Genomic DNA, 27,100 nt, shown 5'->3' on the forward strand with positions numbered 1-27,100 from the left:
TTGAATGAAAAAAGGGTTTTAAAGTGCATTTTACACCTGTCTAGTTGTTTTGCAATTATTAGTTTTCAAAATATCCCAATATCCTCGCCGAAAAAAAAACGGTCCTGTACATTGAAATTCCACATAAAAATAAAAATATTTTTTATCGATTCAGACATGCAAAAAATGGTATTCTTATTGTTTTCAGTTGGTTTTATTTTCTTTAAAATTTTGAAGTTTTTTGAAAAAATATTTTTTGCACCCTGATTTTTAGAACTGTTTTTGAAGGGGGAGAAAAAAAAACCTTATACCGAAGATATGAATCTGTGAACAAATTGTGATTTTGAAACAGAATTTCAAAAATAATTTTACTTTACTCATTGCACCGTTTCCAAGTTATAGGCAATTTAGGGTGATTTTTTTCCTAAATTGCATAAGTTTTTTGCAATTTAAATTTTTTGAAAAGCTTGCTTTTCATTCCAAAAATATTATCGAAAAATTAAGAAAAATCCTACAATTTATGCTTTTAGACATAGATTTTTCAACTGGCGATTTCGTGGAAACTATTGGTTCGATTGCAATGTTAAAAAATAACTTTTGTGATATGTGTTGCTTTTTTAAATAAAAATAGGCCTACATTTTAAGCAATTTCAAAATGATATTTTTGATTTAAATATTTTGGATTTATTTCTATTGAAAAGATCACAATAATTCACTAAAGTTTAATTTTTAAAGTAAAAAAATCAAACCAATAGTTTTCGAGATATCGCGAGTTTAAAAATGAGGGCTATCCTACAACTTTGCCAAAGACACCAAATTGATCAGAAAATTCCTCTCCTTTATACCTCATGATCATGATCTTCCAGAGAACCACTTTGCCAAAAAGTGCAAAGTGATTTGTCGTCTCTGAAGAAAGTTACAGAATTCATAACATCGCCCTTAAAACTCAAACGGTTGCATATATGCTAACAATCCCTAGCATCAAGAGCTGACATTTAAGCTTGAAAATAATGTTGAGTTTTGAAGGTCGATGTTATAAACTCTATAACATACTTCGAAATGAAAGAAACTCTTTGCACTTTTTGGCAAAGTTTTGCACGAACTGTTGAAAAAAAAAAAAATATTGCTATAAATTAAAATTTATATTGAAAATTGAAAACCTTAAAATCGGTTGTAAACTATTTAGGTACATAAAGTAATGTTTATTTTTTACAAATAGAGCATTTTAAAGCTTTTATATTTTTTTTTATTGATGCAACACTTTAGGTGAGACTGTGACGTTACACTAGACTATTTCTTTAATACTAAAGTTCATTCTTTAAATATAGCTTAAAAAGTTTAATGGTTGATAAACTTTACTCATAAATCAAACACGATTCAAGGCTTTCAGAAACAGAGTTTTTGATGATAGATTTAATATGTTCAAAAAACTGTGATGGTGATTTTTATCACTACAGCATTGAAAAAAAAAAATCCAAACGCAACCAGTAAAAAATAAAAACTTGCTCGATTGAATTCCGAATTTTAAAATATTTTTTTTAAACAAAATAACAAAACAACTTTTTGCACTTAAAAATTTCGGACATTTCCCGAATAAACAACACTCTAAAACAAAACAATTTCAATTTTAAATTGATATTTGCAGTTTCCCAACCAAACTCCAACTCAAATTATCTGGCAAGTGATTGCTTAATCTCTATATGAGTTCCTTCTCCATTTTATTGTCTCTTGCCTATTCGCAGACTTGTTATCACACAAACAAAGCATGAGTAGCAAATACTATGTATAGCATACATCTTGACTTGTTTAATCATGAAAGAAACATAAAAGTAAGGAATTTCAATAGAAGACCTCAGTCTGTGAATAGCACGTTGGTGAATGGAGAAACAGAGGGTTCTGAGTAACAAATAACCAAATGAGTCACTGAACGAGTAAAATAAATTAAAAATATCTAAAATTTATAAGCAATAAATAGTCTAACTTTCAACTTTTTATTTTATTATCGAGGGTTTTACTGATAGTAATGAGTTCATTCAAAGATTTATAAATAATATAAAACATTTCTAATCACTCGTCTGCTAATGCCTGTTCAGGACATTGACGAAATTCAATATTCGCCTTAAACTCTGCAAAATCCCAACTCACGCAGCACTCACCTCGGCGCGTCGTTTCAAACCAAATCGACGCTCGGCGTCGCGACGCTTCACGAAACTTACTCATCAACCAGCAGCATGGTCCGTGGCGCCAGAAACAGGTGAATTGGGCTTTGCGCGCAACATTCGTTCAACACGTTCAGTTGCTCGGTTGCGGCCACGGAAAACGCGCGCAAATCTTCCAAAGCAGCTCGCGTATCATCGTCTTCGCGGATTTGGTGTTTGTTTCTTGTTTTACTTCTGGTGTGTAGCGTATACGGCGAGGAAATCATCTTAGTAGTGTCGAAATATACGTAGAGTTCTCGCAAGATTTAATAAGTTGCCGAGGCGAAGAAGAAAAGTGTCGGAAATCTGTTTGAGTTTTTGTTTTAAAGTTCAGTTAAAGTTGGAAACAAGTGCCTTCCAAAATATTTCAAGTACCAGAAATTTCCCCCAAATAGTAACTAGAACAAGTGTCATTCAGAGATAAAAATCCCTCCGACTCTTGAATAATTGTGTACTTATCTCTTATCGTCGAGTGCGAAGTGTCTGCCATTCTGCCTGTTCAGTTTATTGTATAGTTTAGTTGGCACCTGATTTAGACACAAGAGAGAAGATAAATTACCAGAGCCGGCAGAACCGACGCATGACTACCTGGTGATAAAGCAGCGTCATCGTCGCATCAAAGTTGCTACAAGATCAAACTCCAAGTTCATTGCCATAACGCCGGACACGTGGAGTTGAGCCGAGGTGGGTGGTGGTTCGCGTTTTGTTTTGTAATTTAGTGGAGGTTGTGTGAAATTCATGTTTGTTTGTAATCAGCTCTAGAATTTTGATAGGGGAAATATACCCATTTTAATCACACTAAGCCGTTCGACCAATTCTCATCACTTTTGCCTTTTTCATCTATTAAATCAACATTTTAAGATGTATCAACACTGAAGAGTTGCTTGCTCACTTTTATTTGAGCTATTTATTACTTTGAAACAGTCAAAAACACATTATTTAAGCTGTAATTCATGATCAAAGTGCTGATAGGCCGATAATAGAAATAGGCTGAGAAAGGGTATAGTTCCCCTACTTGAATTGTTTTTTTCCCCGTTTTTGGCAACACGTCGAATCACGTCGATTTTTATGTTGACAAAATCTTCAAAAGTGTATTTTGAAGAAAAAACTACTAATATTTGTGTATAGGGGAACTATGCCCTTTCTCAGCCTATTTCTATTATCGGCCTATCAGCACTTTGATCATGAATTACAGCTTTCATAAAGTGTTTTTGACTGTTCCAAAGTAATAAATAGCTCAAATAAAAGTGAGCAAGCAACTCTCCATTGTTGATACATCTGAAAATGTTGATTTTATAGCGGATGATGGCAAAAGTGATGAGAATTGGTCGAACAGCTTAGAGTGATTAAAATGGGTATATCTCCCCTACATCGTGAACTCTTCATAATGACAGGGGTAGAATAAGGGAATATTCATAAATCGGCGAAATAGATGATTTTTCGACTTTCAAAAATTGATTGATTTACGATAAAAGATATTAATAACCTTAAAAAATATTCTTATTTTAAGTGATAATTAATAAATTTATTTTGAAAGTTTTACGAGGCAATATCATAATAAATTTTAGTGTTGCCAAAATTGGATTAATCCCCTAACTCCCAAGCTTGTAAACAAGGTGGAAATATTTTTGGGTGTATTTTTCCGAGAACATTAAGATAAAAATTCGGCAAGTCTGATATTTGGCATCATGAAAAAAGGACTCTTTCCCGACATTTTGCTTGGTCCGGCGAAACATTTCGACGGGGGTCTATAGAGCACCTTTTTTTGAAGATTTTTTTTCGATTTTATAGGATTTTTCTTCAGAAAAGTCTATGGAAATCGATGGGTTCATGTTCATATGCATCAAATTTCTTATGAATGTTCCTCAAGCGACTCTAAATAACATATGGGTCATTCCATCTGAAGCGGAACAGCATTTGAAAATTACCCTCTCCGATCCTGCTCAAATTTGGCAGAGCTGTTGATACTATCAAAACATGCAAGAATCCCAAATTTCATCCAAATCGGACCACCCCCTCCATTTTTGTACCTCCCCAAAAAATCGACTTTTTGGCGATTTTTGACCAAACCTCCTAGTTTCAAACGGCGATAGCTCAGGAACCACAAATCTTAGAAGTTCGGTCTTAGACTCAATTTTGAAGGAAATTGGACGTAGAATCCATTTCCGTGGTCAAAATTTTGATTAATTTATTTTTTCTACCTGTATTGCGCAATTGAAAACTTTAAACGGCCGTATCTCAAAACACCCCAACTTATTTTTTTTATTTGACCTCGCCATCGTGTTCCCCGGCCAATTTTACATAAGAATCACTTATCGACAGAAATGAATATGTTTCGTTCCAGAGATATCGAATTTTAAAGTTGTGTGTTTTCGAGATTGCCTACATGAGCTTCATTCGCTGCATCTGCTAGAAGCACACAGGTGGGCTGATCAATAACTACTACCTGGCCATTTATTGAAATGATATTTCATCATAAATAATTTTTACCAAATTGGGCAAAAATTAACTGTATAACACTGTAGGAAACTGAAGTTTAATCGCGAATGTGTATCTGCTAAAAAAAATATGAAGTGAATTTCTGTGCTAACCCATAGGACAGAGCAATAACGACACACAGTAAAGGGCAGAATTGGATTCCGACGGAGCGAGCAGGAAAATGCAATTAATCTTGTTAGTAACACTGAACAATAAGTGCACGATACTTTATTGAATAAAAAATATGAATTAAAATGAATAAAATTTCTTTATACGTTGTACTCTAGTGAAGGACGATCACAAGGAGTAGGAAAAGGATTTCTGGAAAGTATAAAACTGAAAAATGTAAGAAAATCACAAAGTTTGATCTGCTGCAAAGCGGCAAATTCCCCAAATTTCGAAGCGATGATTTCGACACCCTCCGAACACAATACAACTGCTGTCCTCACGTATAAAGTTTTTTTTGATAAAATGTAACTTGACCAAAATCATCTTTTAATCAAATGAAGCTGGCTCACAAAATAAAAATTGATTTAATATGATCAATCTTATTTGCCATAAATCAGATTTGCCAAATTATGGTAAAGTGTCAATAATTAACTATAATTATAATAATAATAAAGCAGGTTTTGGGGTTTTTGCTGAGTGACACTATTTTGCTACCGCCCATGATAAAGGCCCTAGTCATGGCCTAGGAGGTACTCTAAAACGGTTAGCAACACGTAAAAAACGGTGCATTTAAAATAACCCAATAAATATTCCTTTCACAAAAATAGATTGATCAAGGAAGGGGAACAGCATCTAATTCCAGCGTTCCTCTAATGTTGCCATATCAGCGCTTTGGCATTCATTTACAGCAGATTAAAAGCGTTTTCAACTGAAATCGAGTGATAAATAGCTCAATAAGAAGTTAACAAGCAAGTTCCTATCGAGTTTTGCAAAATTTGTTGTTTACATAGTGAAAATTAGTAAATTGGACGAAACTAGGAGCGAGAACTTAAGCTGCCAAACATACGAGAATTTCTCCTATGAGCCATTTGAATAAATATTTGCGTAAAATTTAAAAAATAAATTAAATCAATCATCTCCCAGCACAAGGTAGCAGTTATTGATCAGCCCACCTGTGTGCTTCTAGCAGATGCGGCAAATGAAGCTGATGTAGATAATCTCGAAAATCCAAAACTTTAAAATTCGATATCTCTGGAACGAAACATATTCATTTCTGTCGATAAGTGATTCTTATGTAAAATTGGCCGGGGAACACGTTGGTGAGGTCAATTAAAAAAAATAAGTTGGGGTGTTTTGAGATACGGCCGTTTAAAGTTTTCAATTGCGCAATACAGGTAGAAAAAATAAATTAATCAAAATTTTGATCACGGAAATGGATTCTACGTCCAATTTTCTTCAAAATTGAGTCTAAGACCGACCTTCTATGATTTGTGGTTCCTGAGCTATCGCCGTTTGAAACTAGAAGGTTTGGTCAAAAATCGCCAAAAAGTCGATTTTTTGGGGAGGTACAAAAATGGAGGGGGTGGTCCGATTTGGATGAAATTTGGGATTCTTGCATGTTTTGATAGTATCAACAGCTCTGCCAAATTTGAGCAGGATCGGAGAGGGTAATTTTCAAATTTGCATTTTTTCGTGCACAGTTGAGATGGAATGACCCTTGATCTCGTATTAAAAGTTTCCAACCCAAACTTATCAGATTTCTAGCATTCTTTAAAAAAAATAAAAAAAACCCAACATCCAAGCTGGAAACGACCAAATAAAAATCATTTCTTCGTACAATTTGTCATGAAACGAACAACACGATGAACACTGCCTACTATAATATTTTAAAGAATGAAAACATTTTTCTAAAACATAAAATGTATATAAAATGTTGATGAAATTTAAATATTGAAATAATTTTATTAAAATCATAAAAAACTCAGTAGGCGGTGTTCGTCCTTTGAATGGGAAATAAATCCAGAAATTTTGGAGGAAGTCACTTTTTTTTTGAAATTAAATATGTCTTTATTGAACATTCTTATAATAATTACATTTCTTTTACATGCTAAGTGGTATGGCCTAATGCTCTTCATCTTTGTTGTATTTTTCGTTTTATTGTTAACTGATCACATTTATTTATTTGCTTCAAATTGTTTTACATTATTGCATTGAATTGAATACATTTGGGAAAAAGAAAAAAAATCAATTTAACGGCTAATCCTAACCTAAAACTAAAAAAATAAATCCATTGAAATATTCAAAATCACTAGAACGAGTAAACAACGAACTGTATTTTAAGATGAATGCTCCAAGAGTTCTTACTTGTTCCTGGCGAGTTTTGCACCCACGCAAAGTTGTTGTCATCTCGATGAAAATGTTCAGAAGTTCTTGTGGTGAAAACAGGTCACTACTGCCTTCACCCGTTGATGTTGGTGGTTTTCCCTCGGTTGCTGACTGAAGCCTGGAGGTGTTGTATGCTCTGCAACTCTTTGCCGCTGATTCAACGGCAATGGCTGCAGATTTGGAACCACTCGAACAGATCCCGCTCCAGGTGACGCCAAAGCAGGAAAATCCACGTCCGTGAAAGTTGGTGGTGTTTTGCGACGATTTGGTTGGTGCCTCGTCGTCGCTTGCTGCCGAATTTTTACAAACTCAGCCCGTTTTGGGCAGCTCCGATTCTTGGTAGAATGGTCGCCGCCGCAATTAAAGCATTTCGCTTCGATGTTCTCGTTGATTGTTTCGCAAGCTTGTGTTTTGTGCTCACCTCCGCAGGTTGCACAACGACTCTTGATGAAACAGTTCCTTGCACCATGTCCAAACTGCAAGCAATTCGAACATTGTGTCACGTCACGGTGCACTGGACGATAACGTTCCCAAGTCACGATGATGTTGAAAATTGCCCGAACTGCTTTCAGCTCAGACGGCGTTGTCGATCCTTTCTCGAGATGAACCAGGTACAGTTGATCACGATACTTGATGTCCTTGTTGTGTCTCGTCATCTTGAAGACTTCAATCACGTTCAACTTAAGAGTTTTGAGCAGGGCCACGGAGGACCTGTTTCATGGGGCGCTTACCTGGATCGTCATGGCTGTAGTATTCAATCTTTGTGTTGTTCAGGAAATCCCGAACGTAGTTGTTATCCTTTCTGGTAGGTAGCAGAATTTTGAGTCCATCAGCACACAAGCGAATGGAAGCTCGTAAAGCACCAGATTTGATAAATCCGGTCAGCCACTTTCGCACCGAATCCGATGACGATGTTTTCACAAAATGGGTGGCAACTTTTCCCGTCGTTCAAATTCTTCCTTCTCGCTCACGTCCACAGGGAGGGTAGCGAACTGGTTTCCAGACGGATTTTGAGCGTCCTTGCTCAAACTGCCTGGCTTTGCAGGTAGCGCTTCGGCATTCTTTAGCTTCTTCAAATCTGCCGATCCTGCTGGTGAGGACCGCCTCTTTTTCTTGCCGTGAGGCATTTTTGCACTTTTTAAGCCCTTTTCAGGAGCTAAAATCCAGGAGTACCTCACTGAATGATGGTCCACAAAGGAATGATGAAGTCACTTTTTATTTTACGAAATTGGTTATATCTCTGCTTATACTGAACCAAAATTGAAACTTTTTTATGGAAATTGTTCAGCAAACTGGTGTCTACAATGTGATTGATTCGAAAATATTTTAAAATATTTTAGTGTTGTATGACCGAGAATTGAAAAAAATAATGTTGGGAACCTTTAGGGTAATAAATAGCTTTTAAATGAAAAACTCTAAGTTTAGCAATGGTTTAAGCTCGAATTTGTATCCGGGCAATCTGTTGCTGTAGTTTCATGCCAAATTGTACAAAGAAAAGATTTTTATTTGGTCGTTTTGAGGTTTCCAGCTTGAATTTTTGTTTTTTTTTTCAAAGAAAGCTAGAAATCTTATAAATTTGGGTTGAAAACTTTTGATTAGAGGTCAAATGTGTAATTAAGAGTCGCTTGAGGATATTCCTAAGAAATTTGATGGATATGGACATGAGCCCATCGATTTCTATCGACTTTTCTGAAGTAAAATCCTATAAAATCGAAAAAAAACCTTCAAAAAAGAAAAAGTTGCTCTAGAACCCCCGACGAAATATTTCGCCGGACCCCGCAAAACCGGGGGGGAAGAGCCCTTCTTTCACGATGCCAAATATCAGACCTGCCGATTTTTTTTTATCTTAAGATTGTTCTAGGAAACACACATTGATATCCAACTTACATCTTAGCTTGGGAGTTTACGTGTTAAAAACTAACAGTATAAATATTTTCAAAATTGTATCAAAATTAAGAAAAAATAAAATTATTGTATGAATGTTTATTGAAACCATTCAATTGTTTATTTTGCAATTCCTTTTAGTCAGGTACTTTAAAAGTTATGATAAAAAACGATTTTGGCTTAAATCAGGAAGATCACCGCTATTTTGATTTTCCAACCCTTTTAGAGCGTTTTTCTGGTCATACTTGAGCTCAACAATCCAAAACAAGTTTTTTTTCGAGTTCTTCGGATAATCGAGTCTGGACTGTATTTGAATGGAAACAGCGTTTTTTTCGATTATTTCCATACAAAATTCACCCTCTATTATCAATGCTGAAAAACTTTGTTAATATTTGGCTCAGAGGCTTCAATCACAGGGAATAATATTCAGCTTGGGGAACAAGGTTTGAGCATGAGCATGAGCATGAGAGACCACCCATGGTTGTCCTTCTCCGTTGCTGAACAGGACCGTAATATCCCATCAGTAGGCTTAGTGATTTTTCACGCTCGAAAATTGCTAATTTCACGGGGTCCTCAATTTCAAAACACAAAATTTCACGCAAATTTCGCGGAACTTGAAAAAATGTTAAAAAGACTCTGAAAATTCTATGTTTTAATCACAGAAACTACTTTTTATGCTTCATTATATATTATTCTTCAATAAACTAAAAGAATCTTCACTAAATTTGAATGCGACACAAAAACACTTCTAATTTTCAAAAAAAAATTCTCCTGGTTTATGGACATATATATTTTGAAACAAAATGTTGGGCACGCGTATTCTCATTTACTGAACTGCTCTTTTAATATTCGACTAATAAAGCTTAAATGATTTCACTAATTTGTTTCTGTTATATCATTTTACATTTTATTGAATTTAATATCGAAGCAAGATTTTAACAATCTTCTCCGGTCAAAATAAGTAAAATAAATTGAATTTTCTGTGATATATAGCCCATTTAACATATTGTTTAGGGGTTTTAGCTCACTTTTCAAAAACTTAATTTGACAAATTGCAAAAATACTATAATTTTTAACAAATTGTTATGAGAAATGAAAACAAAAAAAAACTATTTTTTTTTTACTTTCGCGGGAATCATCCACCCAAATAAACAAATATTGATAAAATTAAACAAACCTTTCAAATGAAAAATTAAAATTAAATTATACCTTTCAAATGAAATAGCAGTAATAAAATTTATACAGTGATGAAAATATTACTAAATTTAGTTAATTAAAAAACTCAAAAATCTGAACATTTCTTCAAATGGCTCATATCAACTTGATATACATATATATTCAAGCTTTTTAATTGAAAACTAATAAAATTTAATGAAAAAGTCTTTTTGGATGAAATATTTATTTTGTTGTTGTTATTTAAAAAAAATGATTTAAGAAAATTGATTAATTTAACGAAATTCTCGCCATCCACGAAATCGTCAAAATCACTAACCCTATATTAGTAATAAATCCAGGGTATTCACTCGCTTAATTCTACAGTAGTTCATAAGATTATTTTTATTCCTTTTTGAGTTTGATAAAAAGAAGAAAAATCGTTGTGAAAATTCACACAAACATAAAATTTCACGGGATTTCGCGAAAAAAGTCAAAGTTCGCGGATTTCACGTTGTCCGCGAAATCGTGAAATTTCACTAACCCTACCCATCAGCACAACTGGTCACACGCTTCAACGATCAAATGATGTTTCCCTTATCAACAGCATGCATGAATGCGCTGAAAAGATAAAACATCACGATCTTCAAAACTAGAGCCGGTGCGAATAGGAAACAGTCGTTGGCCACCAACGGCGCCCGCCATGTCAGTTTGTAGATCTCGAGGGGATGGGACGGGAATGTTAGTTAGCACAGGCTGCTACCAAGGGTGGGTTCTATACGATATCCACAACCCCGCGTGTGCCGGAAAACTACTTCTACTTGGGATTTTGTTAGTGGGGAAGGGTATTGGCCAAGATTCATCATAGAGGATGATGATGTGGCCCAATAATCAATGAATTTTGTTGAATAGGGTGATGTATTATGTATTCTCAAGGCAAACAATCGGATGATGCGGATGAGACCGTTCCCGGTTATTTGGTGTTGAGTTTAACATAAATGATTCAATCTTAGACAGCCGGCTGTGGAAAGATAGAATCAAAATTATGTGTGATTAAAAGGTGAAATATTAAACTCAGCGTAACATATTTACGTAGAGTTGCCCTGAGACTATTTATACTTTTAAATTATTATAAGATGAGCGACCAATTAATGACTAAAGAGTTATGATGTTATCTGAAGGACTTGAACAATCGCGTTGAAACAATATTTGTCAGCGTGATTCGCGGGAAACGAATGGTCGAATTGAATGATAATTTATATTTTGCTGACGCAATTTAAAAAGAATCTTCCCGTGAAACAATTGCAAATAATAGAACAAAGAAATCCGACTGTGATGTGTATCAAATACATGACTAACGAGAAAAACACACCGACGACGATGGACGAAAACGGAACGCGAAAAAAATGCGTCCCGACGGACAGGCACCTCGAAACGAACTGGCTCAGCTCTGCTGTCATCATGACAACCAGAGCTAGCCGCACCTTCACACACACACGCACGAACTCACCCGAAATACACACCGACGACGATCGACGAAAACGGAACGCGAAAAAAATGCGTCCCGACGGACAGGCACCGCGAAACGAACTCAATTCAGCTTGGGGAACAAGGTTTTGAACAAAAGTGCCATATTCTGGACACCCTAGGGGTTGTTCAAATTTTACTTCCAGATAATTTTTAGATTTCAGACAAACAGACTGAATAATTGATTTTTTAAACAACATGAATGATTACTAGGGTGCCTTGAATAAGGGACTTTTTTTCAAAACCTCGCTCCACAACCCAGTCACGAAATATTCTAGCAGAGCTGGTTCTACCAGAATCCTGCTAGAACGGTGGAACGTTTCTGCTAGAATGCTGTAAGAATATCCAGCTCTGTGAGAACTCTGCTAGAATCCTGCTAGAACGTCGTGACTGGGAAGCTGAATATTGTTCCTTGACCTATTTTAGGGCTCTGGGCCAAATATGAGTAAAATCGGTCATCGTTTACCCATTGATACTCGAAGGTGAAGCTTGTATGGGAAAAAAACCGAAAAAATGTATGGAAAACCCCAGTTTCTTACGGTTTGGTCTGCACGGTACGCTACTTGCATCCAAATATTCCCAAAAGTGAGATTCTTATTGAAAATTTAATGCTCTACAACTTTGTAGAACATACCAATACTGTAAAACTCGATCCTGAAAAGTTATTTGCGATTTAAAAAAGTCCTTTTTATATGAAAAACATTTTTTTCACCAACTTTAGGCCCGGGTATCAATGGGTTAATCTCATCCAATTTCGCTCAAAATTTACACAGATGCTTAAAATAACCCAAAAAACCGTTTTCCGCTTGTGGAGCAAGGGGTCATTTTTTCTGGGCACCCTAATGCTTACAGTTACTGTCATGTGTGTGTTATTGAGCTGTGGTAAATTGTTAATTTCCGTGGTGAGATTCCAATCTTTCAAACATATCGTTACATTATTGAACGATTGATTTTATAGAGATTTATGTTTGTTTGTCTATGGTAAGGGGTTAAAAGACCTCTTAGGAGATTTTCTGATCTTGTTGACAAATTATGTAAGAATATTTAATGTAAGAATTTAATGTAAGAAAATGTAATGTTGGAAAATAGATAGAATTTAAATTAACAAAGAATAATACATTACAAAGGTTCTTTATCGATTTTATCATTTGCTAATAGATACAAAAAATGAAGCCAAGTGTTGTTTTGGCGTTATTTACCAAAATTCCAAAAAATCGGAATTTAAGTGAAATATTCGCATATATCAGGTGATTATTCTCTAGACATACCAAGGCGCTGCAGACGTTGGTGCAAAATTGTGACTATTCGATGCCAATCTTAATTTCAATTCATGGCCTATCTACAATCACTTAGTTTAGAAAATTTCACTTAGCTTAGGAATTTGAATCAATGGAAATTTAGCCGAGCTTCTACAATGGAAAAGTAATCAAATTAGAAACTGACGTATGGTTTGAAAAATTTCAAAATCTACGGTAAGTTGACGTTTCAATATCAAAGGTAAACAAACAACTGCATAGCAACGTATATCAGCCCAGCAAAATTTCTAAGTTGATTGTGGATGACGGCCGTAAGTTGCGTACTTTCCTAAGTAACTACTTTACTTAGATGTTCTAAGCTAAGTGATTGTAGATAGCCCATCAGAGGGAAAAAATCAACAAGTTTCTGAGACGAAACCTTGTTGAACTGGGCCAAAAACTCTTAAAATATTGTGGTTATGGATCTTTGCAAACCCATACTTTAACACATTTTTAGCTGACCAAATTTAATGTTGAATTTTATCATAAATTTTAATTTTAAAACAGAAACTTAATTGTTTTATGCCTTAAAAAAGTTTTTTTTTCTTTTACGTGAGTCATGTTTAATTCTCGAGGATTTGCCACTATTCAAGAAAATAAAATTCAAATCGTGTACACCTACAGTCCTCGAACAGCGCGGGCCATTGTAGGAGTTGACCTCATAATCGCGGGTCGGATGTGAATTTTAAATTCTTATTTGTGAAAATTTTAGATCGGTAAAATACTTTTTTACAACTTTATTATTTGATTTGATTGATGAACTATAATAAATAAACTTCCCAAATCAATTGAAAAAATATTCGAAATATTCGTTACTTTTACTCTTCGACGTTGACGTGCGTTTTGACGTTGCGAGAAAAAATGCGTTTTAATGATTGTTTTTGAATAAACCAAAAAAAGAACACGCAATGTAAACAATAACAAACACGTTTTATATCGTTGACCATTCTATGCATTGTCTCGAAGTTTGATTGAATTTGGTTGCCGGAGTCCCGAGTTGAAATTACAAATGTTTACGGTAGTCGGGCATGTACGTGTGCCAAACGCGTTCTGATCTGAAATCGCTTTGGCCAGTTAACGCACTTTCAGGGTGAGTCAAGATAGGACGACAAAGTTGATACTTTTTTCATATGGAGAGTGACAACAATGCATACACTTTTTTTGGTTTTTAATGAATATTTCAGGATTGAAATCTTTTTTTTTTTTAGACATGAGGTGGGTCAGGTGAGGTGAGGTGTTTGGTTGACAGATGTAATTTTATAACAAGCTTGCGGGCCGCAGTATGATGACCCCTGATGTAAATCGTGAAGCCCACTCGGCAAACCCTCCTAATGACTCCTGTTACGATAACAAAGCTATATTCAGAAGTTCCGATAATTAATAAAAAGACCGAGGAATTTAACCGTTACCAATCGTCAGACTTCTTTCCCCCTTAATTTCGAATGAAAATCGATTCTACCCTGACGGTTGATAGCGTTCGTTCCGCCAAATCATGGTGATTTCTCATCAATTAATTGAGTGATAAACCTCGAAAAACACGATCTGAATGGCGCCACCGTTTTACCTTTTGTTGGCGCCTTTTCAACACACATTCTGCTATCAGTCGCTGCTGGTTTCGCCTAGTGGCTTGGATTTACAAGATCGGGTTTTTCTTTTTCATTCAATTCAACACGTGGAATCCAATGCACAGGGGGGGAACAAGTTTTGTTTCTTGTGTGGCTATTTACCAATCGATTTGCTGTGATGATTGGTGGCACACTTGGCCGTCGCAGCATTTCAAAATTGACTTGCATTTTTTAAGGTCTAATTTTGGACTTGATAGTACACTTTTCATGGGACTGGAGTGGGTTGTTGGGGTAGGTTCTCGGGTCTGGTTTTATTTTTAAATCGTTGTTGATAGATGTGTGTTGTGAAAGTATTAGTTAACAGTAGAGATTCTAAACCTTGTTTGCCTCATTATTTCTCCAGAAGATATATTAACGAGAACCGAGCCTTGTGATTTTTAATGTGTTTTTCGAAAGTAATAGCACAATGGTCTCACAGACCTCAATGTTTCTCCAAGTGAGCTAGATATCTCGACTCAAGTGGTACTCAATAGCCACTTGATACGAAAACCCTCAAGTTGCAAATATTATTTCGAGGCTTTCCTGAACACAATGACAAAGCAAGATAATTAGTAAATTTTATATTCCTCCCACTCAGGTGACCGAATAGAAAGATAAGGCACCATTTCGTCAATATTGTGTTCAATGGAATATCTCGCGGAACAACACGTTTTCCAATTAAGATAAACATCAGACTGCTGACTAAAACTGCAAAGCAACGAACCGCGTGGAGAAACGGTTGCGTTTTATCTGCAAATTTGACACTTCAGAACCGAAAGCGAACTTCTTCTGTGAAGGTCGTGTGAAAATATTTATTCATCATATTTAAACTGGAATGGTTTGCTCGGGGCAAACGCGCTCCTCGTGTTTACTGACGAAGCAATAGACAAATATGTTTTGAATAGCTACTTCTTCATCGCGGTTGAGCCAACGCCCTCTTGCGCGGTTTCGTTCCGCGGAGAAGCTTTGTTCTACAAGCTAATTAACCTCTCGGAGTTTGCTTCCTGGCCGACGCAGCCAAATCAGCTGGAGCTTTAAGCAATTTGAATTGGCGGATGCTTTGGGCGGAACCGTAAACGAGCTCTGCGATATCAATTTCAGCTGTGAATTTTCCGCGCCGTTGGTGGTCTGAGACCTTGAACGTGAAAAGGAACAATTGCCGCAATTGCTTGATGTCGAGGACTGAACTTGGAGTGGGTATTTTGGTATCATTTTTTTTAACCATTAAGGTTTGAGTTGGCCAACAAGGCCGACAAGGAACCTTCCACTCCAGGGTTCGAACTGACGACCATTGGATTGCAAGTCCAACCGCCGCCAGCGATTCCACCGAAGCGGGCTTGGTTTGCGGTGTTGTTTATCTTTATAGCTATACTCCCGACCATACGATGGAAGGTTGAAGTAGATGGGAATCGAACCCTTGTTATCCGCTCACAAAGCGGACAGCATAACCATTCGGCTAAGCCTGCTGCTATTATAATTGTTATTTAAAGCTTTTTCCTCATCCCTGATTGGGATTTATCTTTTTTTTCTAAATTTTGAAGCAAACAATCAGAGCCGTACCTTGGGTCCACGGCACCCTTGGTAGAGCATTAATTTGGGGCCCTCCTTAGTATTCTAACATTTGAATAAATTGATGTTATTTTTTAGCGATTTGCGTAAGATTGCTTCAAAGAATTCTGATTTAATAATTCCAATTGGAGTATACTGCCCTGATCGCATAAATGTCCCATATTCATTTTCAGCGATTTTGAGTTTTTTTATGCAGTTTGGTTCCAAATCGTGTGCTCTTTCAAAAGAGCCTATAACATCCAGTACTTTGTTCTAGAAATCAGGAGGAAATCCAGTTTTTTCGCGAAAACTTAACACGTAGCCTTATGTATGGGACAAACTTCAAATGAGTTTTTCTCAGCTTGCTGTTTTTGCATATGGGACATTTATGCGAACATGGGCAGTATAGCTAGTTTTATTGAAATGTGCTAAAACCAGTAAACTGTTTGCAGTAAATTCAAATCATTTATATAAATATGTATAATGAATATATAATGAAATTTAAATGCAACAATAAGAGGGTGCTAATGATGATAAGATTAATATGATATGATTGAGATGATACTCGAAATTTCCATATTTCGTCGTCGTCCATACTAAGTGGTCGTTGTCACAAGACAGCTCACAACAGACGATTTTTTTTAATGGCCAGGAAATCACTAAAATTCAATTCTGTCGATTGTAGCGTGTTCGAAACTGAAGCCTTTGCTGACACCAAATTTTTTTTAGTTCTATTGTAATTAATTTTCTGCCTTTGCTAATTACATGAAAAAAAAAAAAATAAAGATCTGTTTTTTTTCACTTAAACTGCGATAACTTGAAAATTTCATCGATGACCTATACATGTTTGGGTACCAAAAGTTGCGTCTTTTAATTACAAAAAAATGGTACCCAATGTGTAGGTCATCGCTGAAATTATCAAGTTATCGCAGTTTAAGTGAAAAAAGCAATTTTTTACCTGTTTTCTTATTTTTTTCGTTTTTGCGCGTGGCTTTGAAAAATCCAGTTTTTATGTTCATGTATGTACGGATATTCGCAATTTTTGGATATGTAATGTAAAATATTACAAGAAATATTTTCAGATATGAGCTCTTTGGTCCCGAGACTTTCAAATTAGCAAAGCGCCTTAAAATATTGAAAAAGTGCTTTTAGCGAAAATTGACGAAAAATGCTATTTTTTGGACCACCCTATTTTGGATAGGAGCACCCTAATCGCCAAACAAAAAAAATACGGGTCTAATTATGTGGGTCAAAGAACCCCCACTCCACATTTGAGCCAAATCGGAGCACTTTTGATTTCGAGACTTCCTGTTTGACGTAGAATGGCTGTATTGTCAAAACTTTGATGAAAATATTTGTTTGTTTAAATTTTTTACTATCACTGAATCTCAAATTTCGAATGAAATAGAAAAAACTGAAAAATAACGTAAAAATATCCCAAAATCTGAAATTCACGTAAAAATTTAAAATTTTATGTGGGCAATTGGTATTTTTTCCATACCGGTATAACTAATAAAACCGGGTTTTTCGGACACCGGGTTTCCTAGGGAAATTCATTACATAAATCACAAAAAAGCACTTAAATGCCCCTTCTCTTCAACTCGAGATATTCTCATTTTGTGGTTTCAGAATTTTAATGGAAAACTGTATATTTCAATGTTAAAACTAATCATATTTTTCCAGAGAAACACAAGAAATAACCATAAATCAATATATTGTCAATTTCTTTTTTCTGAGAGTAGATTGAGATTTATCGGACAAAATAACAATTTTTGACACTTGGGTGCCTCTTTTGGACAAAAATAATAGTAGTAAATATTTATTTACATAAACATAACAGTAGCGAATGGAATGTGACATTTTGCTATCATTTCATTAAAAATAATTTCAAAATTTATGTTTTTTCCCAATTTCATAGTTTAGACCAAATTATAATTTATTTTTTGATATATATTTATTCAAAAGATCAGAAAAATTGGCAAGAGTTTCAATGTTTAACATTGAAAAGGGTATGTTTCCCGTAGTTGAGTATTCAGAATATACCAAAAAATAATAAAAATCAAAAATGCTGAAAATTTGAAATAAATAAAAAAAAAGATTTATCTCTTGTTTCTTCCAAATAAAAATTGAAACGGAATTTCATCTTTTGAAATGTGATTATACTGGAATTATTTTTTTCTAATAGTCTTCTTTTTTCAAAACTGTTTCAAAACAAAAAAAAACTAATTTAATCCACCTACGTGGTTAGTGCCTTCCTCACTATTTTCCAACAATGATATCATCCATTGGGTTTGGAAACAAATTTATTTTGAATTTTGTTAGACCCTGTATCAGACCGAGCCACGTAGCCCAGTGGTAATTCTTCCGCCTCGTAAGCGGTAGATCGGGGTTTAAATCCCGGCTCGCACCAACACAACTGGTGATCTTTTCCCTTCTGGAATCGATTACTTAGTAAAGGGAAGGTAGTGCATCTTCACAAACTGGACCTTATCACGACACCTTAGGGAGGCGACCTATGGAATGTTAACATTAACCTTAACATGTTGACATTATGTTGAGAATGGAACTGCCACTGAATCCGCTTTGTAAATGCCGGCCCCGATCTCTTCAAGGGTGTTCCCTTCAGGAACTGGGAATCAGGGTTGCCAGATCTTCAATATTTGGGACTCTTTTGAAAGATCTTTCGATTACGATGGGTCGCATGATGGATCCGGACATAGTTTACATACAGATAATTGAGAAAAAGTACATAAATATCACTTAAGTGAGACAGGGTTGCCAGATGTTTTGAACTCTTTGGTAAGGTCTTTCAATTATCCATCCAACGATGTGTAACATTTGAATCAATTACTGACCATTTATCTTAAATCCGGATGCATAACTTTTTAACTACTTATCGAAACTTTCCATTTTGTATAAAATTCGATCTAGCCAGTGCCGAGAATCATGAGCTAGTCTATTGGTCACATACATACATTTACACACAGACATTTGTTATATTTTCGATTCTGAGTCGATATGTACACATGAAGGTGGGTCTTCTTACCTCAGTGAGTAATGCAAAACGCAGGACTGAAAAAAAGTCAGGATCTTTTGTTCCTTACCAAATTAAATGTATTTGAAGAGGTGGATCCTTTCTTGAATAGGTGTAATCATGATGATATATTGGTTATGAAATAAGCACAAAGATCAAACAAAACTAACAACATGTATCACGAATCTTCTCACTTACAGAGCCTTGGCAGCCATAAAGAAGGAACCTTCATAGATTCGTACAGAAGAACAAAAAATCCTAACCGGGCCTGGCACCCCGATACAATGTGATGAGACAACATGACTGGGCATTTCTAAGCACTGCAACAACCCACTCCTTCAATTGCGGACCAAGACCAAGTGAACCCTGAAGGCATCTCTGAAGAACTTGAAGAAACTTTGCAAGTCTACACAAGTAGTTACTGTCACCGACAGTCGTTAAATAGATGCGACCCGATATTCGCCGGGGACAGTTGAGTGCTTGACACGCGTGTTAATTCGCGAATAAAGGTTGTGAAGATTAGCTCGAACTTAATCGAGCAGAGCTTAAGATGGTGATGATCAGCAGTAGCCGGTGGCGATTTGCGGCATTCGTCATGGCCTTGGGCGTCGGGTTGACCTCGGTGATGAGTACCGTTCACGGTCAATTAGTTAGTTCAGGTGAGTGAAGATGAATGGGTTTTACTGATGAAATCATGTGTGGCAAAGGGCATCAGCTATGTGGTGGGGTATTCAAATGAAGGAGCTTTTAAGTAGCTGTGATCAAAACACGTTAGTGTCATAAAATAGCTTTATGGCACATAGCATCTCTTTTTTGTCATAAATTCAATTTGTTTCGTTGCTTGTTTTGAACATTATCTCTAGGCTTAGTGATTTTTCACGCTCAAAAATAGCAAATTTCACGGGGACCTTAATTTCAAAACACCAAACTTCACGCAAATTTCGCGGAACGTGAAAAATGTTTTAAAAAAATCTGAAAATGTTTTGTTTTTTGAAACAGAAACATCTTTTTATGCTTAATTATATATTATTCTTCAACAAAAAAAAAACTTTCTAAATTTGACACAAAAAAAATCTCATAATTTTCATAAAAGTTTCCACCTGGTTTATGGATGAGCTCTATTTATATTTTGAAACAAAATGTAGGGCATGCGTATAATCATTTATTGAACTACTTTTCAAATATTCGACTAATAAAGAAAAAAACGTTTTCGCTGATTTGCTTCTGTTTTTGCTAACATTTTATTGAATTTCATATCAAAGCAAGGTACAACAATCTTGTCCAGCCAAAATGAGTAAAATAGTTTGAATTTTCTGCGATATTTAGCTCATTCAAAATATTTTTTAATATTTTATCTATCTTTTCAAAAACTAAATTTAAAGTTAATAGGTAAAAATAATATACTTAAACTTCATCATCCCGGTACGAGAATCGAACTCACGACCTCTGGATTGGAAACCCAGCACGCCGCTAGTCGAAACCCATCCCCTACCGGTCAGTATTCCCAGTGAGTAGAATTACTCTTTGAAGGGATCTGACTTTGCCGAGCCAGACAGGAATCGAACCCATCACCTTCCGCTTACAAGGCGAAACCCGTAACCTCACGGCCACAGAAGCTCGGTTATATACTTTGTAACGAAATCACGAAAAATAGTATACTTTGTTTCAAAATGAGAACAGAAAACAAAAAAATTGTGGCATTTTTTAACTTTCACGGGAATTATCCACCAAAATAATCAAAAATCGTTAAAATTAAACAGGACTTAGAAAAAAATCTGAAATGTTTTTAAAAGGTGTTTTCAAAGATAAAAAAAACTCTTCATTTAATTTTGGATAAGGGTAATTCTCCGCCAACTCACACAGCAGTTGCCCCGACCCCTCTTCGATTTGCGTGAAACTTTGTCCTATGGGGTAACTTTTGTCCCTTTTCAATTGAAAACTTTTAAAATTTACGTTAATTGAGAAGAAAAAAATGATTTGAGAAAATTTATAAATTTAAAGAATTTCACAAAATTCGCGAAATCATCAAAATTCACGAACCCTATATTAGTAATTGTACAAGGGTATTCACTCGCTTAATTCTACAGTAGTTCTTTAAATTATTTTTATTCCTATTTGAGTTTGATAAAATATTTTGAGAAAAATCGTTACACTTTCACACAAACATAAAATTTCACGGGATTTCGCGGAAGAAGAAAAATTTCACGGATTTCACGCTGTCCGCGAAATCGTGAAATTTCACTAACCCTAATTATCTCTTTCTTATAAAATAATTTGAAAAAAAATCTGTCATGTGGTCAAAACTGAGCAAGATACAATTTCAAATAAAATGAAATACCCAACTTGATCATAACAAATTGGTGTCAATATAAAATAAGCTGGATCACCTCGCGGCCATCATTTTCGCTAATAAAATATTCACGTGCGATTATTGATGCGTGTTTCACACGCGATTACGATCGTGCTGAATAGCGCAATATCCACTTAAGCAACAACAAATCTCTACACACTGAGAAATTGATAACGTTGGCTTACATTGACCTAGGTTAAGATTCTTGCGGTGACCAAAGTTTTAGGAAAGTTTCAATCCAATTTATCCTCGCGATGCGATGAGATCAGATCAAATTGTAAACAATGCAAAAAATGACAAAACTCACCTGGTAACCCTACCGATAGTCGCACTGTCAGTGCGAAATAATTATGCAATTTCAATCCGCTTTTAGCACATCTTCCATACCTTGGGAAGAACCGGTACAATCTCGACAGCCCCGTAGTTGGTCGTTCATTTAGATTTCATACTCGTCATCTCCCTCGCTCGCCCGAGGGGATAATGGCAACCTTATCGTGAAATAGTTTTGCAAATCAATTATAAGCGAGCAGGCATACACACATGAGCGAGCAGTTTGGTAGTTACTTCTGGCATTGTTCAGGGAGGGTGAGATTTACGTTTCGTTCATTCATGATATTCCCGATTGATGCACCGTAACACCGAGATTATCGCTAATTGCTAATGTAAATATGTTCATATTTAAACTGAATGAGCTATTAGCGAAGCGGATTCTCATCAATGCTGTTTCATTATTGGAGAAATTCCATTGTTATATGAATGGAAGGTTTTATGAAAATTTTGTACTCAAGAACAGTGCCGTTATGATATTTGTGTAACGTCATGATTCATGATTCGACACATAGTAGCATATCATTTTTGTTATAGCTGGCAAAAAATCATGTAATAAGTTGGAAATGTAGAAAATATCATAAGGATGTAGTATAAACAGCCCGTTTCAAGAAAATGCATGCAAAATATGTCTTTTCTAACAATTTTTCATCAAAATTTGAAAATTAAAATGACTTGTTGTGCTTCGAATCCCGGACACTGATAAAAGCTGATTCGAAATCCGGACACTTTTGCTTCGAATTCCGGACACTCGATTTCACTTATGAATCGCACAAATTTGGACTGAAATGTAAGTGAATGGCATTCTTCAGGTCTCAAATAAGCTGTTAACATCGAAACAATCGATATTTTATATAAAAATTTGCTAGAATTTAAGGAAATCAAAACCATAAATGTCTGCTTTGCCTTCCCGGTGCTTCGGACGCCCATGAAATATTTCACGTGAAATGTTTCGCATTTTTGGTAATCTTATAATTTTATTTTATTTAATTGTTTTGACATTAACTAAAGCTTTCAAACAAACTTTAAATGAAAGTTGATGTTAGAATTCATCAAATAACCCAATTTAGACATTTATAATGCGAACTTATATCCAAATAATTGATAAAACAAGATGAGCTGTCCGGGTTTCGAAGCGTCCGGGAATTCGAATCATGACGTTGTCAAGCAGTGTTTGATTTATGGCCTGATTGAAGTGGTAAAATTCCACTCAATTTTTTAAATATCACGATCGTCTTTAGAAGGAGTAACGATTTTTTTATTTTTCCCGTGTCCAGGAGGTCATTTTGAGCAACTTTTGTTGTACAAAAAACTTTACTTCTCTTGTTTTATGTTTTTCTTGTTTTATTTTTAGTATTTTAATTTGCATTTAGTTTATGTTTGTTTTAGGTAGTATTTTGCCTATTATACACCCTTCTATCATTACATTTTCTTTTATCTATTTTTTCATGTTTTTACATATGCTTTTTAAATTATTTGCTTGTTTTCACATTTTCTGCTATAAGATGGCATCATTATTATTTCAATTGTAAAAAAATAAAAATACGTAGAGGCAAAGTCTGGAGCACTACAAAAAATACTGCATGCTTCTTTTTACTTAAAATATAGTAAATGTTAGTGTACCGTTTTTATTTGGCTGTGTAAGCGCCAATGTATATTATTTGTTTAAAAGCAACGATATTAAAGTATTACAACAACTGCTAATAATGTTTCAGAGATGGCGAAAAAGATTCCACTTGGTGCAGGTGGGATTTGAACCCACAACTGATCAACGGTACTGATCCGCGTTACCAATTATGCTACTGCGACCGGTGACAAATTTGTTGTCTATTGGTGTACAGCACAATCGAATGTCGCGTATTGGATTTCAAAGCTTTCCCATACCAATTGTTTCTCTTTCTATCCTTCTCTTCCACACTACCGTCGTTGCTACTGTATCTCAAATTCTCGCTGAGAAGAGTCTATTTATAGAACTAACTTTGTATTCTACCCCTTCGACAGGAGGACATATAGCTTCTCAGCCGATGGTTAGAATGTGTTAGCAATCGCCGGCTCTCCCGGTGGCCGATTTGTTAGGGTTACCCTAAATTTTCTTTTCTTAATGTACCGTTTTTATTTGGCTGTGTAAGCGCCAATGTATATTATTTGTTTAAAAGCAACGATATTAAAGTATTACAACAACTGCTAATAATGTTTCAGAGATGGCGAAAAAGATTCCACTTGGTGCAGGTGGGATTTGAACCCACAACTGATCAACGGTACTGATCCGCGTTACCAATTATGCTACTGCGACCGGTGACAAATTTGTTGTCTATTGGTGTACAGCACAATCGAATGTCGCGTATTGGATTTCAAAGCTTTCCCATACCAATTGTTTCTCTTTCTATCCTTCTCTTCCACACTACCGTCGTTGCTATTGTATCTCAAATTCTCGCTGAGAAGAGTCTATTTATAGAACTAACTTTGTATTCTACCCCTTCGACAGGAGGACATATAGCTTCTCAGCCGATGGTTAGAATGTGTTAGCAATCGCCGTAAAAAAAATCGTAGTAAAAAATAAAGTCACATAAAATAAGTAAAACTTTCAACCAAAAAATTTCTAAAATTTTAAGAGTTCTTCTTTCTAATGCTTTCTTAAGATCAAAAATTGGTTAAAAAAATGATTTTTTGCGATTTTAAAAATCGATTTTAATTCTCGTACCGGGATGATGAAGTTTAACATCATCCCGGTACGAGAATTGAACTCACGATCTCTGGATTGGAAATCCAGCACGCCGCTAGTCGAAACCCATCCCCTACCGGTCAGGATTCCCAGTGAGTAGAATAACTCTTCGAAGGGATCTGACTTTGCCGAGCCAGACAGGAATCGAACCCGTCACCTTCCGCTTACAAGACGAAATCCGTAACATCACGGCCACGGAAGCTCGGCAAATTACTTCAAAAAGGCTGTTATTTATTACAATTAAGTTCAAATTTGACTATAAAAAAACGAGCATGTTTGTTTTTTAAATCGTAATATGTGCCCCGAAATAGTTAAAAAAAACTGATGTTTAAAGGTTTGCTCAAACGAACCACCCTAATTTTCAACCAAACCCAAAGTTGCCTCTTCCCATTTACAAGAACTCTTTTGAAGACACCAAAGTTTCAGAAATGCATAATTTTTAGGAATGTCCGTTTTGCCCTTAATTTGGCGATCTGGACCACTGTGCAATGTCCGACCTAGCGAGCCTGGAGCTTATTAGAGAACGGCCATTCACTAACACCCGTTTATATCTTCCGGTTTCTATAAAGAATCGTTTGTTTATTATAACTTTTAAAGTATTTTATTTAGACTTTTATTTAGACCGTTGCAAATATTTTTTTAAGTTTATGTCCCTCGACTCTGACCGTAGTCGAAGGGGGGGGGGTCAAAGTTTTAACATATAAATGAAAAAAAGTAGGTTATGCAACAGGTTACAAAAAGAATATTTACTCGGTAAACCTCGTTGGATAAATGTACGACTTGTCCAAAAATCAAGTTTTGCAACGAGTTACTTACAACATTTTTTGCATTTCCGAAAAACGCCTTTTGAGAGGAATTTTCTGTCAAACATTCATGTGTTTAATAAATTAACCGTTCAAAACAAAACAATATTGAAAAATGTTACTTTTCGATACAAGTGTTGAAAAGTTCAACTTTTCAGCACCCATTTCAGTGCTAAAACTCACAATCCAAAGGTCGTCAGTTCGAATCCCGGGGTGGATGGAAGCTGAGGTGTAAAAAGAGGTTTGCAATTGCCTCAACAATCAAGCCTTCGGACACCTAGTTTCAAGTAGGAATCTCGCAATTGAGAACGCCAAGGCAATGCTGTAGAGCTAATAATTTGATTTGATTTTTTTGATTTTCAAATCTGTTATTTTTGGTAGTGGGATTGTGTATCAAACATAACTTTTTTTTCAGAGAAGTGCTGATAAATGTTGTTTTAAAATCTATTTGGAATTTTGTGGAATAAAGAAACGTTTTGCATTTTGTTAATATTCTAATAAACAATATTTTCAATAAATATTTGTAAATCTGATATGAAAAACTTTTTTATTTGTAAGGCCGTTGCAAATATTTTTCAAAGTTCAAAGTCACCTACAGGGTGACGATTTTCGAGATTTTCACTTTTCGGGAATCGAGAGTTGAATTCGGCTATTTCCCGATAATTATTAGATATGTTGCCAATAATTTGCAGTTATTGGCATTTTTTAACAATTGGAAGATGCATTGGTTAAACATAAAAAAGTTTTATTTTTTTTTGTAGGGATTGAGTTGAACTCATTTAATTTCGCTTATTGGCTTTATATTATGTTGTTTATGTTGTTCACAGTAATTTAAAGGTGTCGAAATTCCCGGGAATCTTGACCATATTCCCCAGGAATCGAGGGGCTAAACACTAGCTTTTTTGCCTTTCTTACTATTTTAATGTAAAAATGGCTCTGTACATAATAACATTTCAATTTGATGGCTTAATTTATTTTTGTTTGTTTTTTTTTTTATTATTCAGCCATTCCACGTCAAACAGGAAGTCTCCAAATCAAAAGTGCTCCGATTTGGCTCAAATTTGGAGTGGGGGTTCTTTGGCCCAAAGAATTAGACCCGTATTTTTTTGTTTGGCGATTATCCGAAATAGGGTGGTCAAAAAAATGGAATTTTTCGTCGATTTTCGCAAAAACCACATTTTTCAAAAATTATATCTCCGGAACTGCTGAACCAATTTTAGAGCGTCACAATTCAAAAGAAAGGTTATTAGTTCGGCTTTTAAAGAAAAATATGTTGAGGTCCAAAAAAACTAGATGAATATTTGAAAAGGTCCTATGAAAATTTCATTTGCCGTTTTCAAGGTCTTGGGACCAAAGAGCTCATGTCTGAAAATATTTTTCCCTGATTCCTTGTTATATTTTTTATAACATATCAAAAAATTGCGGATATCCATTAACACGTTTCGGAGATATGATTTTTTAACATAAAAACTGGGTTTCTCGACGCGCCGCGCGTAAAAATGGGAAAATGACGAAAACGGGTAAAAATAAACTTTTTTCACTAAAACTGCGATAACTTGAAAATTTCAGCGATGTCAGGGTACCAAAATTTTCATAATTGAAAGACGCAACTTTTGGTACCCAGACATGTATAGGTCATCGCTGAAATTTTCAAGTTATCGCAGTTTTAGTGAAAAAAGTTGATTTTTACCCGTTTTCGTCATTTTTCCATTTTTGCGCGCGGCGCGTCGAAAAACCCAGTTTTTATGTTAAAAAAATCATATCTCCGAAACGTGTTAATGGATATCCGCAATTTTTTGATATGTTATGTAAAATATTACAAGGAATCAGGGAAAAATATTTTCAGACATGGGCTCTTTGGTCCC

The 27,100-nt window shown here is 35.4% G+C and overlaps 1 protein-coding gene across 1 annotated transcript in view; it reads left to right on the top strand.

Annotated features, from left to right (window-relative positions):
• The first annotated feature begins 2,273 nt into the window (after positions 1 to 2,273).
• LOC120414402 (uncharacterized) overlaps positions 2,274 to 27,100 on the top strand; it is a 44,404-nt gene continuing 19,577 nt past the window's right edge. The window contains exons 1-2 of the mRNA XM_039575579.2: positions 2,274 to 2,861; positions 19,234 to 19,692. Coding sequence (XP_039431513.1) covers positions 19,584 to 19,692 — 109 coding nt within the window. The 5' untranslated portion in view covers positions 2,274 to 2,861; positions 19,234 to 19,583. The remainder of the gene's footprint in view (positions 2,862 to 19,233; positions 19,693 to 27,100) is intronic.

The sequence above is a fragment of the Culex pipiens genome, chromosome 3 (genome assembly GCF_016801865.2).
Source record: "Culex pipiens pallens isolate TS chromosome 3, TS_CPP_V2, whole genome shotgun sequence".
Taxonomy (NCBI): domain Eukaryota; kingdom Metazoa; phylum Arthropoda; class Insecta; order Diptera; family Culicidae; genus Culex; species Culex pipiens.